The 18,488-nt window shown below is 35.4% G+C and overlaps 1 protein-coding gene across 1 annotated transcript in view; it reads left to right on the top strand.

Moving 5' to 3' along the window:
* Positions 1-18,488, top strand: part of grik3 (glutamate ionotropic receptor kainate type subunit 3) — a 219,166-nt gene that overhangs the window by 190,775 nt on the left and 9,903 nt on the right. The window contains exons 12-13 of the mRNA XM_059339180.1: positions 2,593-2,711; positions 14,769-14,986. Of these exons, the coding sequence (XP_059195163.1) occupies positions 2,593-2,711; positions 14,769-14,986 (337 nt within the window). The remainder of the gene's footprint in view (positions 1-2,592; positions 2,712-14,768; positions 14,987-18,488) is intronic.

Raw genomic sequence — 18,488 nt, forward strand, 5'->3', positions numbered from 1 at the left:
TGCAAGTGTCCAGGAATAACTGCCATGATAACACTAAATGTGTACTTATGATCTCTCATAGTAACACAGGAACCTAGCTTCAGTCTCATAGGTGCAAAGAAATGTTTTTCTAGGCTTTGCAAAAACATTTGAGTGTATTTTTCCTCTCAGTGGTTTAAATTATGGTTTTACCAACATACCACAAAAAGCTCTGACTGTAATTGCACTGAAAAAAATAGATTTTTTGGCCCTGTAATTATTTATTCAATCATCCATATAAATTCTACAAAGAAATCCGAATTCAGTGCTTTTACTTTGAAATAGCAGTTTATCATGTGGTGCATTACTTAGTGATTGTTTGTTATTATGTGTCCAGAGTTTTGTATGTAAATTGAATACGTTCCAAGAAATATTCACTAAACCAGTTCATTGGCTTCATTAAATGTAATTGAGGGGCATCAGTGAATCTGTAATTTACTTGTGTATTTTCAGAAAAAATAAGTGGTTCTTTTAAATAAATATTACTTAGAAACAGCCTGAGTAAAGATTACAAACACTTTCTGTGTGCAAAAACATGCAGAGCTTTTTTTAAGGAAATGTCACTCCAGTTTTTTTCAGTGTAGCAATGTAGCGAGATATAAAAGCAACTGTCATTGCATTGGATGTACATGTTTGTTAGGCACAAAAAAATTACTGCTTTGAGGAGATGCTTCCCTTCTGCAGTCATCAATACTATAGTTTTGCTATTGCAAACTGCCGGCAGAACTATAAAATAACTCTCAGAATACCTCTCACGCTAATCAAGGTTATAATAGTTTTGGATTTTTCAGTAGTTTTAGTTTTAATATTGTTTTATATTTTTGTCTTCAAATTCAGTTAGTTTTAATTAGTTTTTAGACTGAATTTTCTAGTTTTAGTTTAGTTTTTATTTTTTGAAAATGCTTAGTTTTAGTTTAGTTTTTATTAGTTTTAGTGTTAGTTTTAGTTTTTTTGTAATGGGGTATTTGTTGGGTGCCAGATTCAATAAGGTCACAATAAATGTTTCCTTTATTTCCTTTGGTTTATCCATCTAAGCCCCAATAAGGTTATTAACTCTTTGAATTTTGGTTGGAGTGTAGACATCCCAGTCTCAGTAAACATATTTACCATATGTTCCATGTTCAAATAGAAACACTGAATTATGAATGAAAAAAAAAACGTTGACAAAAACGAAAACTGAGGACATTTTCACTATAATTATAGTTGCTTTAGTTAGTTTTGTAACCACACAATACAGTTTCAGTTAGTTATCGTTTTTTTAAAAACTCGTTTTTATTTTTATTTCAGTTAACGAAAATGTTTTTTCAATTCTAGTTTTCGTTATTTCGTGAGTTTTCGTTAACTATAATAACCTTGACGCTAATACGAGTCAACGTTTGAGATTCCTCTCGAGGAAGAAACTGTGGAATTCATCCTTCTGTCCTTTTTTCATCTCACAACCGATAAAGATTTAAAAAAAACTGCTTCCCCATTACTAATTACTAATTACTAATTACTTCCCCCAAAAAAAAAACGCTGACAAAAACGAAAACTGAGGACATTTTCACTATAATTATAGTTAGTTTTAGTGAGTTTTGTAACCACACAATACAGTTTCAGTTAGTTATCGTTTTTTTAAAAACTCTCGTTTTTATTTTCATTTCAGTTAACGAAAATGGTTTTCAATTCTAGTTTTCGTTATTTCGTTAGTTTTCGTTAACTATAATAACCTTGACGCCAATACGAGTCAACTTTTGAGATTCCTCTCGAGGAAGAAACTGTGGAATTCATCCTTCTGTCATTTTTTCATCTCACAACCGATAAAGATTTAAAAAAAAAAACTGCTTCCCCATTACTAATTACTAATTACTAATTACTTCCCCCAAAAAAAAACGTTGACAAAAATGAAAACTGAGGACATTTTCACTATAATTATAGTTAGTTTTAGTTAGTTTTGTAACCACACAATACAGTTTCAGTTAGTTATCATTTTTTTAAAAACTCGTTTTTATTTTTATTTCAGTTAACGAAAATGTTTTTTCAATTCTAGTTTCCGTTATTTCGTGAGTTTTTTTTTCGTTAACTATAATAACCTTGACGCTAATACGAGTCAACGTTTGAGATTCCTCTCGAGGAAGAAACTGTGGAATTCATCCTTCTGTCATTTTTTCATCTCACAACCGATAAAGATTAAAAAAAAAACTGCTTCCCCATTACTAATTACTAATTACTAATTACTTCCCCCCAAAAAAAACGTTGACAAAAAAGAAAACTGAGGACATTTTCACTATAATTATAGTTAGTTTTAGTTAGTTTTGTAACCACACAACCATACAGTTTCAGTTAGTTATCGTTTTTTTAAAAACTCTCGTTTTTATTTTTATTTCAGTTAACGAAAATGTTTTTTCAATTCTAGTTTTCGTTATTCCGTTAGTTTTCGTTAACTATAATAACCTTGACGCTAATACGAGTCAACTTTTGAGATTCCTCTCGAGGAAGAAACTGTGGAATTCATCCTTCTGTCATTTTTTCATCTCACAACCGATAAAGACTTTTTAAAAACTGCTTCCCCATGACTTCCTGTCTCGTTCCCAGGTTCAGCCCGTACGAGTGGTACGACGCCCATCCCTGTAACCCCGGATCAGACGTGGTGGAGAACAACTTCACTCTCCTCAACAGCTTCTGGTTCGGAGTCGGCTCCTTAATGCAACAAGGTATGGCGGCGCACACATCCTCTTCCCTGTCAGAAACAATACGATCACACCAGCCGCTGCTTCCTGTGCACCGCCAGCTCCCACTTTCTGCCTCTTTAACTGACAAGCTCCATGATTTCCATTCCCTGACTGTTTCATAAGACATTTACCTGTCAAGAACAACTGCAGAGCTCAGCCTTACATGACAAAGGAAGGCTGTTGTCACCTACCTGCTGTTTAAAAAGGGAAGAGTAGGTGCCAGGCACTTGTCAGAGATTGTCAGGTAAGGATGGAAAACATTGCTGCATTTATTTCCCCATAACGCAGTCGCTGGCCCCGCTCAGGAGCTCTCTGAGTGTTGGGACGGAAAGGCTAAGTTGAGGAACATGTCTGACAAATGCCAGCTGTCAGAGCTGGCTGCTGTCATGTTTCAGCGCTGTAAGAGCCTGAACCACTCTAAAGAATCCATATGAGAAACTGCTAAAGCATGACAGTAAAAGACCGTAAAATTATAAATGAGTTCATTCAGTTTCAGTAGCAACGAAACACCGTAAATGTAGATATCAGCCAAAACAGTATTTTTAGGGACCATAATTGGTTCGTCTATTATTATTATAATGGAAAATGAATCACATTTTTGAGGCCTTTATCATATGCAAAAACTCACCAAACTCAGAACAAAATTCAATCGCAGACCAGATTCAATCGTGGTTGTTTTTTATTTGCTTCAAACCTTTTGTATTCCTATTTATACTGTTATATGCTTATTTCTATATTTAACAATCTTAATTTAAGAAATCTTGTCAAGTTAAATTATCTGTCCATGCAGCAAGATCATTTCCTTCAGATTTAGTGTTTTTATCTTGTTTTTAGACACTCCTTTTTTGCAGTGTACATGCATTTGAGCATCCATCTATCCATTTTCCGCCGCTTATCCGGGGCCGGGTCGCGGGGGCAGCTGGCTAAGTTACTATGTTAAGTTACTGCATTAGATTATCAGGAAGTTATGAGAGATTTCAGATGCAAATTTAATGAAAGCATCACTGTAATTTTTGCATTTATCTTTTGTTAAAAAAAAATACTTTTTCTATCTGTTAAATGTACTAAACACCATATCTCTAACAAAAATATACTGTGATTTTAATGGTAAAATCTTTGAGTTATGCAGCATTTATAAACTATTTTCTTGTCAATTATATGGCAAAACAGCATTTCTTTTGATGGAAATTAAGTATTTAGTGTATTAATATTTACTAAAAAAAATGTATGTCTCAGTCAGAACCACCCAACAAGTAGCCTACCAATTAAATATCACTGTGATCTTTTCTGATGCCGATTTTACAATTTAATTCTGAAACCAGTCAGAACAAAAGAAGCTATTTCATCTTTTCATTAAACCTCCCGGACTGCAGATTTAATTCTACCTTTTGACTGGAAAAACCAAAGGGATACAAATAGCTTTTTTACTTGCTAGGTGTCTCTTAAAGTGGAAGGTAAGTAAATGAAGGCGCCGAAAAAACATAATGAAGTGAACTGTGGAAGAAGAAAAAAAAAAAGACTTGAGTAATAAAATGCTTAACCTCAATGTAACAAGACAAATCAAGGAGGCTTAGTGAGACTCGGCAGTGGATCTTTGCCCATAAGGATAGCAAACACATTCAGCAATTCATTAAGCACAGAAGCTCGGCAGCACTCTTGTGAAACTGCATAGCAGCTCTGCCAATTTGCCGGTGCAGGCAGAGCAGCAGCCTGCCGGGAGGGAGACGAGAGGAGAGGAGAGGGAGAATGGAAACAAAATGAGCTAGTTAGTAGCCTTTATTATTAAACTAAACTGGGGAGAATTCCCTATTATAATTCCTATCATGACTCACAGTGTCTGTCAATGCCTGAGCTCCAGTGTTTCTCATATTTACAGTAGTTAACCCTTTGCACAACATATTAAACACCTTCTAATGCACAACACGGGTCTAAAATGAGCCTCATTCATGTTATTTAATGCTGGCTGTGTGTTTCTGTGCTCTATCTTTTGATATCAACTTATTTTATGAATGAATATCGCAAGTATTCTTTAAATATCTTATTTTTGATAACAACAGATTATTGTTTCCATTTTGCCTCTCATACTTTATGAAGAAAAAAAGGTTTTGTATTATTGCATAGCTAACTACTTGGCTTAGTAGCTTGCTAAGCTAACTACTTAGCCAAGAAGTTAGCTTAGTAAGCTACTTAGCTAAATACTTAGCCAAGAAGTTAGCTAAGTTGTTAGCTTAGCAAGCTACTTAGCTAAATACTTAGTCAAGAAGTTAGATAAGTAGTCAGCTTAGCAAGCTACTTAGCTAGATACTTAGCCAAGAAGTTAGCTAAGTAGTTAGCTTAGCAAGCTACTTAGCTAAATACTTAGCCAAGAAGTTAGCGAAGTAGTTAGTAAGCTACTTAGCCAAGAATTTAGGTAAGTAGTTAGCTTCGCAAGCTACTTAGCCAAGAAGTTAGCTAAGTAGTTAGCAAGCTACTTAGCTACATACTTAGCCAAGAAGTTAGCTAAGTAGTTAGCTTAGCAAGCTACTTAGCTAAATACTTAGCCAAGAAGTTAGCGAAGTAGTTAGTAAGCTACTTAGCCAAGAATTTAGGTAAGTAGTTAGCTTCGCAAGCTACTTAGCCAAGAAGTTAGCTAAGTAGTTAGCAAGCTACTTAGCTACATACTTAGCCAAGAAGTTAGCTAAGTAGTTAGCTTAGCAAGCTACTTAGCTAAATACTTAGCCAAGAAGTTAGCGAAGTAGTTAGTAAGCTACTTAGCCAAGAATTTAGGTAAGTAGTTAGCTTCGCAAGCTACTTAGCCAAGAAGTTAGCTAAGTAGCTAGCAAGCTACTTAGCTACATACTTAGCCAAGAAGTTAGCTAAGTAGTTAGCTTAGCAAGCTACTTAGCTAAATACTTAGCCAAGAAGTTAGCGAAGTAGTTAGTAAGCTACTTAGTCAAGAAGTTAGATAAGTAGTCAGCTTAGCAAGCTACTTAGCTAGATACTTAGCCAAGAAGTTAGCTAAGTAGTTAGCTTAGCAAGCTACTTAGCTAAATACTTAGCCAAGAAGTTAGCGAAGTAGTTAGTAAGCTACTTAGCCAAGAATTTAGGTAAGTAGTTAGCTTCGCAAGCTACTTAGCCAAGAAGTTAGCTAAGTAGTTAGCAAGCTACTTAGCTACATACTTAGCCAAGAAGTTAGCTAAGTAGTTAGCTTAGCAAGCTACTTAGCTAAATACTTAGCCAAGAAGTTAGCGAAGTAGTTAGTAAGCTACTTAGCCAAGAATTTAGGTAAGTAGTTAGCTTCGCAAGCTACTTAGCCAAGAAGTTAGCTAAGTAGTTAGCAAGCTACTTAGCTACATACTTAGCCAAGAAGTTAGCTAAGTAGTTAGCTTAGCAAGCTACTTAGCTAAATACTTAGCCAAGAAGTTAGCGAAGTAGTTAGTAAGCTACTTAGCCAAGAATTTAGGTAAGTAGTTAGCTTCGCAAGCTACTTAGCCAAGAAGTTAGCTAAGTAGCTAGCAAGCTACTTAGCTACATACTTAGCCAAAAAGTTAGCTAAGCAGTTAGCTTAGCAAGCTACTTAGCCAAAAAATGGATATGGGTCATTTTTTACCCTTGTTGTGCATTAGAAGAGTAGTGACACAAAAAGGGATTTTATTAAAAAATGAATAAAGGAAAACTTAAAATTAGGATGAATGATGATCAAAAACAAACTAATTAAGGAAAACCTGGAATACCGAACGATGAAATTAATTTATTGCAAAGATATAGAACATAAAAACTCTGTCGGATCACTTTAGGCTCATGTTGTGCATCAAAGGGTTAACTGAAGCTGCTGCTGCTAATCAGTTTTTTTTTATAGCTCCCTGAGTAAAAATCCTCACATATAGGGATAGCTGCAGTTAACACCAACCCTCATGTGTTCTCCATCTATCTTTATGATGCATATTTCCATATATTTTCCATATTTCTACATGATTTTTAAATTAAGTGTCGTCAAAAACATCTTGGCAATGATCTCGAACGCATAATTTGTCTGAGTTTAGAACTGACAGATTGATTCTGGCTTTCCGTGACACCCATTTGTGCTGCAGCACCTCGTAACACATGCTGCACGGTGGCATCTGCAGCGAGGTATATTTTGTCTGTGTCACATAAACAGACATCCTCTGCTTGTCTGCCAAACACAGTGACAGCAGCTGAGACGGAAGCCATTTCCTTGACATGTTTAAAATGCAAATGGACGTGTTTGAGGAGATCAAAAAAAAAAAAAGAGAGAGAGAGAGAGAGAGAGAAGAAAAAAATCTAGCAGCTTGTCTGTGGGAGGGAGGTGTCATAGACAAGACAAAGAACGCAAAATATGAGGAGGTGCAAAAGCAAACACTTTGTGTACTTCAAATGCTTTCCTGGGGGTCTCAGTAGGCTCTTGCTCACAACAAACATATGTCTGATCATTTCCCGTAAATTGGTTTCCCCACATAAAATAATTTTAGAAAGTTTGTTTGATTTATGCCTTGACTTATTCCCAATTCGCTCATTCTCACTGACATCATTCCTTGATTTCATGAATATATTTCTACTCTTAAATACTACCCAGATGCATGGTTTAAAGCAGGGATGGGCAACATGAGGCCCGGGGGGCCACATACGGCCTGCAGCCTCACTTGAAGTGGCCCTCAGTGCAACTACATGCATTTGAGCATGAAATCTTTAAAAGTGCAGTGCAGAAATGCACAAAATTACTTCTTGCAATTAATGTTGGTCTGCTGTTCTTGCACTAAAATAAAAAGAAACCACAGTAGGTGGTTATTTTTTATTTGCTTCAAACCTTTTGTATTCCTATTTATACTGTTATACACTGCAAATGATTTGGTTCTTAAGATAAAACAAACTAAGATTTAGAAGTGTTAGATAATTGATCTTGTTTTAATTTCTTATTTTTTTAGCGTTCAACATGCTGATTTCTAGATTTAATAACCTTAATTTAAGAAATCTTGTCAAGGGAAATTATCTGTCCATGCAGCAAGATCATTTCCCTCAGATTTAGTGTTTTTAGACACACCTTTTTTGCAGTGTACATGCATTTGAGCATCCATCCATCCATTTTCCGCCGCTTATCCGGGGCCGGGTCGCGGGGGCAGCAGGCTAATGTTAAGTTACTGCACTGTAAACATATTTAAAATTGCAGTTTCATCATATCTGGTGAAGTGCACGGTCCTATATGTGGCCCTGTGGTAGTGTCGATGAAAAATTGTGGCCCCTTCCAGCATTTATTAATCTGTGTATAATTCTTTAATGGTAACATCCAATCACAACACTAATCAGTTTAAATAAAACATATGGCTTCTGAATCATCTACAGGTCTCTCTTGTAAAAGAGATTTTTTAATCTCAACGAGACTTTTTACCTGGTTAAATAAAGGATATTTAAGTTGCCCATCCCTGCTTTAAAGCTTTAAATACTGTATTCCTTATGTGATTCGTTATGCAAAAATGAATCCGTGCTGGCGCTTTGTCTGCGGTGAAGAAGCTGCAGTTGTGACATCGCCCCTCCTTTAGATTCAAATCAAGATTTACTTGCAATAGAGTAAACATTTCCATTCACAAGTGTCATTATTTAACAGCAATTAACAAGAAGTAAAAGCCTCAAGCTTTGAAATGGCTGTTATTGTGCGATGAATCCACAGAGAGAGAGCTAAGTGCAGGTAATCATTCTCATGGGAAAGAGTAATTCACTCATGTTAAGGTGAGGCACTGCTGGTGGGGAGAAACACTCCAGAAAACCAGGACGTCGCGTTTAGCCCCATGCACCAGTGAATCCATAGAGAACAGCCCCATACTGACAATTCAAAAAGCATCATTAGATAAAAACGATCTGTTTATTTATTCAAAGCCGTGTCAAAGAGACTGCCTCATGGTTTCCTCTTAAGAAATAACTGTTGTCGTGTTCATAGTGACTATGAACGCACTGCTGAAATTTGACCTCAGTCAACATTAATTTTGAAAACACCGATAGTTTCCCAGAGTGCTGGTTAATTAAGAATATTTATGCATTGCAGAGAAACTGTTAAAACAGACAGACTGGCAACAGAAAGTCACCTTGATATATAAATTATAGGACAAATCTAAGACGAGTTAAAAATGCAACAGCGCAGTTTTTCTACTTAACTAAGAGAATCTTTAAATTGCAAGTATAGCAATTAACAAATAAGCTCTCTGAAGCCTTTTGAAGCCAGTAAGTGGACGTTGAGTGAAGGTTTTTTTTTTTTTTGTCAAAGCACGTTTGAACCATCTCCTGAGAAATTAAGATTCTATTAATCACAACAAATGAGACTGAGGGGAGGTTTTGCACGACCCCTACTATGTGTAAAAGCTTAAATTAGCCTCCTTCATATTTAAATTCACACGTACTTTTGCTGCTGTGTGAAGTGACAAATGGACAATAAGAAAAGGCATAAAGGTTGGTGCACTGTAAAAAAATGTCTGGAGATTTTACGGTGAAAAACTGCTAAATCATGGCAGTAAAAGACCGTAAAATTATAAATGAGTTAATTCAGTTTCAGTAACAATGAAACACAGTAAATGCATATATCAGCCAAAACAGTTTTTTACAGTTTTTTATTTTTATTTTAAATACATTACTCCACTGTAAAATACACTGCCACTAAGTACATGGTTAAGCCTAGAAAAAGATTGTTAAACAATTAAAATAAATGGACGTTACAACTGAAAGTGCTTCATGTGTTACAGAGTTATGCATGTTATGATTTCTAGATTTAATAATCTTACTTAAGAAATCTTGTCAAGGTAAATTATCTGTCCATGCAGCAAGATCATTTCCCTCAGATTTAGTGTTTTTATCTTGTTTTTAGACTAAACACCTTTTTTGCAGTGTACATGCATTTGAGCATCCATCCATCCATCCATTTTCCGCCGCTTATCTGGGGCCAGGTCGCGGGGGCAGCATGCTAATGTTATTTAGTTATTGCACTGTAAACATATTTAAATGGACAAATTGACAATAAGAAAAGGCATAAAGCCTTTGGCATGGTTAAGCCTAGAAAAAGATTGTTAAACAATTAAAATAAATGGACGTTACTACTGAAAGTGCTTCACGTGTTACAGAGTTATGTATTGGAGCCATTTACCACCTCCTGCCCTAAGTGGACCTCGTCATTCTTATTCTTAATGGTATACTCTCGCTTTTAAACTAACAATAATTACTACTGTGGTCACTAGAAGGTGCCGCTAAGTTAACCACTAACATCAATATGGATCGTAATAAGCTGCTGTACAAATTACACACGGGGCTATATTTGTGAGGTGGACAGTCTTATTGTACAGGAAAGCTGTCTTTTTAATGTTATAGTGTTAACTAAATGCAGCAAATACTGGACTTAGTCTGCACCTTACTAGATAAATCTTAATACAATTTATGTGTAGATGGAGTTGAAGGTTAAAATCCATTTAAAGCTTTTCATACATTCCAAAACACATTTTTTTTATTGATGTTAGGTCTCAAAGCAGCATTATATGACAGTCGTCTGCAAGTGTGATTGAGTGCATGGCTGCATAGTTGCAGTTCTGTAAATACGAAAATTAATATTTGGCTTTATACAGAATGGCTATTTGCATATCAATTACTCCCTGTTGGCGTTCTTTAGTGAAGGACTTCTTTATCAGATAACATTGCATAATAAGGATTTTTGGTAACGCTTTATAATAAGGTCCTTAATAACCATTAATTAACCAGTAATAAGGCATTGTTCTCGCTTTAGATCCGGTAGTTGCAAAAAGCATAGTTAACTTATAGTTAACTTATAATAGATGAGCAATAAAGTATATTTTAATATCAATAAGCAAACAAAATAAGATTAATAAAGGCATGGCAGAGACATAATGGGTGGGTCATGGGTGTTTGTAATGCCATTATTAACACTTATATAAGCTTATAAACACACAATAATGTTAATGAGCATCGTGTAAGGACTTACAAGGGCCTAATTACTAGTTAATTAATGGTTATTACAAGGACCTTAATATAAAGCGTTACCGGATTTTTACTTTTGTGTACAACTAAAATCCTGAACCTTGTCCAACAAAATTAAAAAATGTCTTTTTCCTATAGTCATGGTGTTTTGTAATCATATGTAAATGTGCAACTATATCCAGCGTGCATGTGAAGCAGCGGTGCAGCAGTCAGTGAGACAGATGTGATGTTTTGGTTACTGAAATAGTAGCGGTGTCGTCTTCCCTGAAAGAACATTTATATTTCCTTGGTTTACAAGATACGAGTCCTTCCTCAAGGAAATGTACGGCATATTGACACCGTTTTATTTCCCTGGCACCATATGACTGATCTGCTTTTTGTATTTATTAGCGCTCTGATGCAGTGCCATATACCGTTCCCTGCTGACAACAGCACTTTATAGTGTGGAATTCAATTGAGTTACCCGTTGCTTCACTTCATTTTTAGTGCAACCAGAGAATGCATCTGGCTCTGTGTCGTGGTCGTCGTAGTGAATTAAGGGATGCTGCTGTCTTCCCTTGTTTCTAACCATGTAGTCTTTGTCAAACCACAAAGGACAAATCCAATCAAATTTGGTAGAGGAGGTTAAAGAGCTGACCACTCTGCCCCCCCTTTCTGTGGGCTTGTTACTCTTTAGAATTGCCCTCATAAATCTTCTCAGTAAAGGAACAGAGTGCACAAGGCACAAGGGTATTTTAAAGGTTGTCAGAGATGAGATATAAAGTAACTTTAACACCAGTCAGTGAGCCATTGTAAACATAGTATTACTCAGCAGAGGAGCACTCAAAGTCAAGGCTGATGCTGAAGTGTGCTGCTGTCACTCTGCCTGTGTGCTGTATCTTCATCTTTCTTTTGCTGTTTTTCATACAGACTGGGATGCTTTGTTTACAAAATGTATTAGTGTGTACTTCTGGCAAACTCCCTGAGCTACACTGCTAAAAAAGGGACGTCTAAAAACAAGATAAAACACTAAATCTGAGGGAAATGATCTTGCTGCATGGACAGATAATTTCACTTGACAAGATTTTCTTAAAATTTTCTTTTATTAATACACTAAATGCTTAATTTCCATCAAAAGAAACGCTGTTTTGCCATATAATTGACAAGAAAATAGTTTATAAATGCTGCATAACTCAAAGATTTTACCATTAAAAATCACAGTATATTTTTGTTAGAGATATGGTGTTTAGTACATTAAACAGTTAGAAAAAGTATTTTTTTACAAAAGATAAATGCAAAAATTACAGTGATGCTTTCAGTTAAATTTGCATCTGAAATCTCTTATAACTTCCCGATAATGTAATGCAGTAACTTAACATAGTGACTTAGCCAGCTGCCCCCGCGACCCGGCCCCGGATAAGCGGAGGAAAATGGATGGATGGATGGATGCTCAAATGCATGTACACTGCAAAAAAGGTATTTAGTCTAAAAACAAGATAAAAACAGTAAATCTGAGGGAAATGATCTTGCTGCATGGACAGATAATTTCACTTGACAAGATTTTCTTAAATTAAGATTATTAAATCTAGAAATAAGCATGTTGAACACTTAAAATAAGAAATTAACTCTTAAAACAAGATAAATTATCCAACACTTCTAAATCTAAGTTTGTTTTATCTTAAGAACCAAATAATTTGCAGTGTAAAACAGTATAAATAGGAATACAAAAGGTTTGAAGCAAATAAAAAACAACCACTTACTGTGGTTTCTTTTTATTTCAGTGCAAGAACAGCAGACCAACATAAATTGTTGTAAATTTTTGTCACGATTGAATTTTGTTCTGAGTTTGGTGAGTTTTTGAATACGATAAAGGCCTCAAAAATGCGATTAATTTGCCACTGCTAAAAAAGGGACATCTAAAAACAAGATAAAAACACTAAATCTGAGGCAAATGATATTGCTGCATGGACAGATAATTTCACTTGATTTAAGATTTCTTAAATTAAGATTATTTAATCTAGAAATAAGCACGTTGGACACCTAAAATAAGAAATTAACTCTTAAGATGATTATCTGTCGTGACAGACATTTTTTTTCTGATTCTGATGAACTGGCCCGAGCAGAGTGCACTGCAAATTATTTGTTTCTTACCAAGATAAAAAAAAACTTTTGATTTAGAAGTGTTAGATAATTGATCTTGTTTTAAACATGGCTCATATACAACAACACCCAGTGCAATACAATACAATTCAAAGACAAGAAATCAGTGTTCAAACAGAAAACATTTAATTTTGGTAAATACATCCACTAATTCTTAGTTTGATGCATTCTTTTTTATTTACATTTTGCACGGCATCCCAGCGTTTTTGGAATGGGGGTTGTTTGTGTTTTTGTCCTGTCACCAGGAAGGACGTTAATTTAGTAAACAATATTGTAGGTTATATTTAATGGTTTGAACAAATGACCTGTGGATTTATGTTTTGGAAGACTTGTTGTGTATAAATTAAACATTTGCAGCTAGGCAACTGTCCACCACTGTAACACACTTAACACCACATGCTGCTTCAACACTGCCAGCATAAAGTTACTAAATTGGATTTGATAATTAATAGCTTCTGCTGTTGACTTTTCTCATAACTGACTCATTGACTTTGTCTGAAATTAGTTTTAATGAACCAGTTGGCAAACAAGTTGATCTATGAAAACAGCATTAACGAAGCATGTGGGATGTCAGATCAGATATAAACTAGCAAAATCAATACAATGTATTGCAGTAGCTCTTTGACACATTGTGTGTTATTCACTGACTATAATTCACACATTTATTTTATCATTGAGTACACTGCAAAAAAGGTGTGTCTAAAAACCAGATAAAAACACTAAATCTGAGGGAAATGATCTTGCTGCATGGACAGATAATTTACCTTGACAAGATTTCTTAAATTAAGATTATTAAATCTAGAAATAAGCATGTTGAACACTTGAAATAAGAAATTAACTCTTAAAACAAGATAAATTAAAGCTGCCAGCAGCGATGAACTGGCCCGAGCAGAGTGACCTGATGATTATTTGTTTCTTACCAAGATAAAAAAACTGAAAAATAAAAATAAAATACATGAATAAAATAAAATAAAATAAAACATCCTTCTTCCAGATTTCAACCAACAATTGTGTATCGTGTGTCCCTTTTTAGGCGAATTTTCCGCTACTGCAGATAATTTTGTCAAATTGTAATGTATATTATATATTATTATTATATTTATTATTATATTGTATATTATAATATTTTGTGAGTATATTAAAAAATTAAAAATATGCTTTCTCAACTCCTACATTTTTTATTTGAGGGGGGAAAGACATTTATTTAAGGGGGCCCCTTGCCCCTACGTAGAGCCAGCCATGCTTATTTCTAGATCTAATAATCTTAAATGAAGAAATATTGTCAATTGAAATTATCTGTCCATGCAGCAAGATCATTTCCCTCAGATTTAGTGTTTTTATCTTGTTTTTAGACACACCTTTTTTGCAGTGTACATGCATTTGAGCATGAAATATGTTAAGTTACTGCGCTGTAAACATATTTAAAATTGCAGTTTTATCATATCTGGTTGAGGGACGTCTGGAATGCCCTGCTTATCCTGCTGCCCCCGCGACCCGGCCCCAGATAAGCGGAGGAAAATGGATGAATGGATGGTTAAGCCATGCTTATTACTAGATCTAATAATCTTAAATTAAGAAATATTGTCAATTGAAATTACTTGTCCATACAGCAAGATAATTTCCCTCAGATTAAGTGTTTTTATCTTGTTTTTAGACACACTTTTTTTTTAGGAGTGCACTATTTACTGATCTGATCTGTCCATTCTGGATTCTTAGCTTAGAGTTTGGCTAAACTGCCAACCTGGCTTCAGTTTCCATTTCCTCGCTGACAGTGCCTTGATCAACACCAGCGCCGCTGCCAAAAACATTTTCAGGCTAATTAACAAAAACGCAAGCGATCATGTTTCTGCATTTGTTTAATTCAGTTACAGTGTAGGCAGGTACAATTTCACCGAGATAATTGCTTAATAGTCTCTCACTTTGTGCTCCGTGCAGGCTCAGAACTGATGCCCAAAGCCCTGTCGACCAGGATCATCGGAGGGATCTGGTGGTTCTTCACACTCATCATCATATCCTCCTATACGGCCAACCTGGCAGCTTTCCTCACCGTGGAGAGGATGGACTCGCCCGTGGTCTCAGCCGACGACATCGCTAAGCAGACCAAGATCGAGTACGGAGTGGTCAAAGATGGAGCCACCATGACCTTCTTCAAGGTAGAGCATGCACAATTAAGAGTAGTTATAATTAGGGATCGAGCACTAACGGTGCGAGGACCCTATTGTAATTGGTCCGTCTATTCTTCTTCTTATTTTTTTTCCGGGTAATGAATTGCCTTTTTGGGGGCTTTATCATATTCAAAAACGCCCCATATTTGGAATATACGTCAATCTCCCGTGAAAATTTCGTATTCTGGTATTTGCGGGAATTGACGTTGCAAAATGACTCACTAGCGCCCCCTTGAAAGTCAAGAAAATTCAGCCCCTCGCACAGTAATGTCGTATCAGCATGAAATTAGGTACATACATGTATCATGGCAAGACGCACCAAAAAGTCTCAAGAACCCATACCCTCAAACGTACAGGAAGTCGGCCATCTTGTTATTTTTATCATTATAGGTTTTTAATAAATAAAAAGAATACAAGGTAGATACATCACTGAGGGTGCTATGCCAGTGTTTCCCCTACCGTTATATTAGGGGGGCGCCCCCCTTGATGATTAAGTTAATTTTATTTTCTATATAGCGCCAAATCAAAACATAGATCATTTAAGGTAACCTTTCCTATATACATCTTGTCCTTTTATTTAACCCTTTGATGCACAACATGGGTCTAAAGTGACCCAGTTTTTATGTTCTATATCTTTACAATAAATTATTTTCATAATTCAGTATTCCAGGTTTTCCTCAATTAGTTTGTTTTTGATCATCATACATCCTAATTTTATGTTTTCCTTTATTCATTTTCAATAAAATCCCTTTTGTTTCACTCCCCTTCTATGAAAAATGACCCATATCCTTTTTTAGCTGAGTAGCTTGCTAAGCTAACTTCTTCGCTAACTTCTTGGCTGAGTAGCTTGCTAAGCTAACTACTTAGCTAACTTCTTGGCTAAGTAGCTTGCTAAGCTAACTACTTAGCTAACTTCTTGGCTAAGTAGAAGTAGTAGTAGTAGTAAAAAACTTTTTTTCTTCATAAAGTATGAGAGGCAAAATGGAAATAACGATCTGTTGTTATCAAAAACAAGATATCTAAAGAAAACTTGGAATATTAAATCATAAAATAAGTTGATATCAAAAGATAGAGCACAGAATTAAATACCATCCAACCTGTCCGGGCCGATCCCAGGTGATCCAAACCGATCCAAACACACTGTTGCATACGCTGTTCGGTTAGCATTAGCTGACAATTAAAGCTGTTTTAATCACAAAAGGCTAAACTGTGCCTAATGGTCACTAAACACATGCGGCTTTCAAAATAAGAGCACATGGATGTGTTAACAGAATCCACCACAGAATTTACAAGAAGACTGTCGAAATAAGATGCCTTAAATAAAACATACAAGAACCTTTATTCTCCTCTACAATAATTTATTAAAATATGCAATGATTAAGATCAGTGTATATAATGGAATAGTGGCATTAGAATCTGCAAGAGGCCACTAAATTTTGGCTTTTTATAGGAAAAAAAAATTCTCAGAGGGAGGGAAAATATGTTGTATATGTTGTAAACGTAGGGGAAACACTGTATGCAGATATTTATTAAAATGTCAACATGTAAACTCTGTGTGGAAACAGCAAAATACAAACATAGAAAAATAATAATAATGTATGTGTTAAGAAATGAGTTCAGATGTTAAATCTTGAGTTTAAGTTGACTTTGTCAAAAAACTTTTTAAGATATATAGTCGTCCTATGTTTCCAAAGGAAAGAAAATCTATCTATATATAAATATATATTTATATTTCCAGTTAGATCTTAATTCCCACAGCAAAGGCAAATTCTTCAGCTTCTCCACTTCTCTACACTGTTTGATGTGTTCCTCCATAATGATTTTTTTATTCCGAAGTTTCAGCGTGCCTGCAGGGTCTTTGACTTTATTTTATTATTTTCAGCTTCGCTTTAGATGCTGCTGCTGGTGCTGTGGTGCTGAATAACACATGTAACAGAGTTACTGTTTCTCCGAGTAAGAAAATGAAAACACTGCACATTTCTACTGAAGGCAGTCCATAAGTTTATGACATTCAGTAGTAAGAAAGCAAAAAAAATTGATTCTTCCAGGGCATCTGTCTGCCCTAGTTTTATGCCTCCCCCCAAAAAAAAAAAAAAAAAAAAAATTTGTATTGGAGCTCATAAACAGTGTATGCCTGGTTGTTGAATCTGCTGAATGGTGTGTGTACTGGATCCCCCAGCTTTGGTTATGTAACTGGGTTCAGGGATTTTGCTGATATCTTGTAGGTTTAGAACAATAGTGGTGGTAAAATTGCCTACTTTTTCCATTGCATAACATGAATACAAATTGTCCTGTTATGCTAATTAGCATGCCTGGATCCACCTCAACTCGTTGACCCTTTGAAAAAGAAATCAACCTTCCGCTCGTCTGAATCGCCACGCAAAAGAAAGTTATTTTAGATCCATTTTGTGTGCTTTGATAAATGGTGGTTGTGATTGTAGCGTCATAAATAGAAGGAGAAACAGGTGTTTAATTACCTCATCAGAGTTGCATAGCTCAAGTGCCCTCTGCTCCCCCATGCACTTGCAGAAAGGCCTAATGATGTCGATTCAATGAGGCAGAGAAGCATGATAAATGCTGAGGAGACCGCCGAGCAGATAAAGGCTTTGCAGATGTATGTTCCCGGATGGAATTGGTCCTAAACTCATGTTTCAGTTTTTTCCTCTCGATTCTACTCAAATCTAATATGAGTTTCAGCTCAAATAACTAGTCACCAGATAGCAGATGCTAAGCTACAAGCCAGATGTAGATAGACTAGTTCATATTTTTGTTGTTATTGCAGCAAAACTACACTAGTGATGAATATTTAGCCTGGAGATTTTTATTTTCACTTGATCACTACTTTCACAAGACATCGGAAGGGTTTTACAATTTCTCATAGGTTTGCCATTTCTTGCAACTATACTGTTCTATACTGTTTACATAATATGAGTCATGGAAAAAATGATTAGACCACCTTTGTTTTCTTCAATTTCTTGTTCATTTTAATGCCTGGTACAACTAAAGGTGTATTTGTTTGGACAAATATAATGACAACAACAACAATAGCTCATGAGAGTTTAATTTAAGAGCTGATATTTAGACATTTTCCATGTTTTTTTTTAATAATGATTTTGGTTGTTATCCAGAAAACGATGGAAAATGTCTAGATATCAGCTCTTAAATTAAACTCTTATCAGCTATTTTTGCTGTTATCATTATATTTGTCCAAACAAATGTACCTTTAGTTGTACCAGGCATTACAATGAACAAGAAATTTAAGAAAAAGGGTGGTCTAATACATTTTTACATGAATGTACATTGATAATATAATGCAGTTTATACCACGTTTTGGGTGAATACTTAGTTCTGATTGGCTACAGCTTGTTTAACATGCTGTCAAACTATATTTACAGTTTGTCCACCATATGCAATGTTATTTGACTTTAAATCTTGCTAGCATAATGTTAGCTTTCTGGCTCATAGCTGAGCCAAAGGGTACTAATAGCTG

This window comes from Centropristis striata, chromosome 8, assembly GCF_030273125.1.
Source record: "Centropristis striata isolate RG_2023a ecotype Rhode Island chromosome 8, C.striata_1.0, whole genome shotgun sequence".
Taxonomy (NCBI): Eukaryota; Metazoa; Chordata; class Actinopteri; order Perciformes; family Serranidae; genus Centropristis; species Centropristis striata.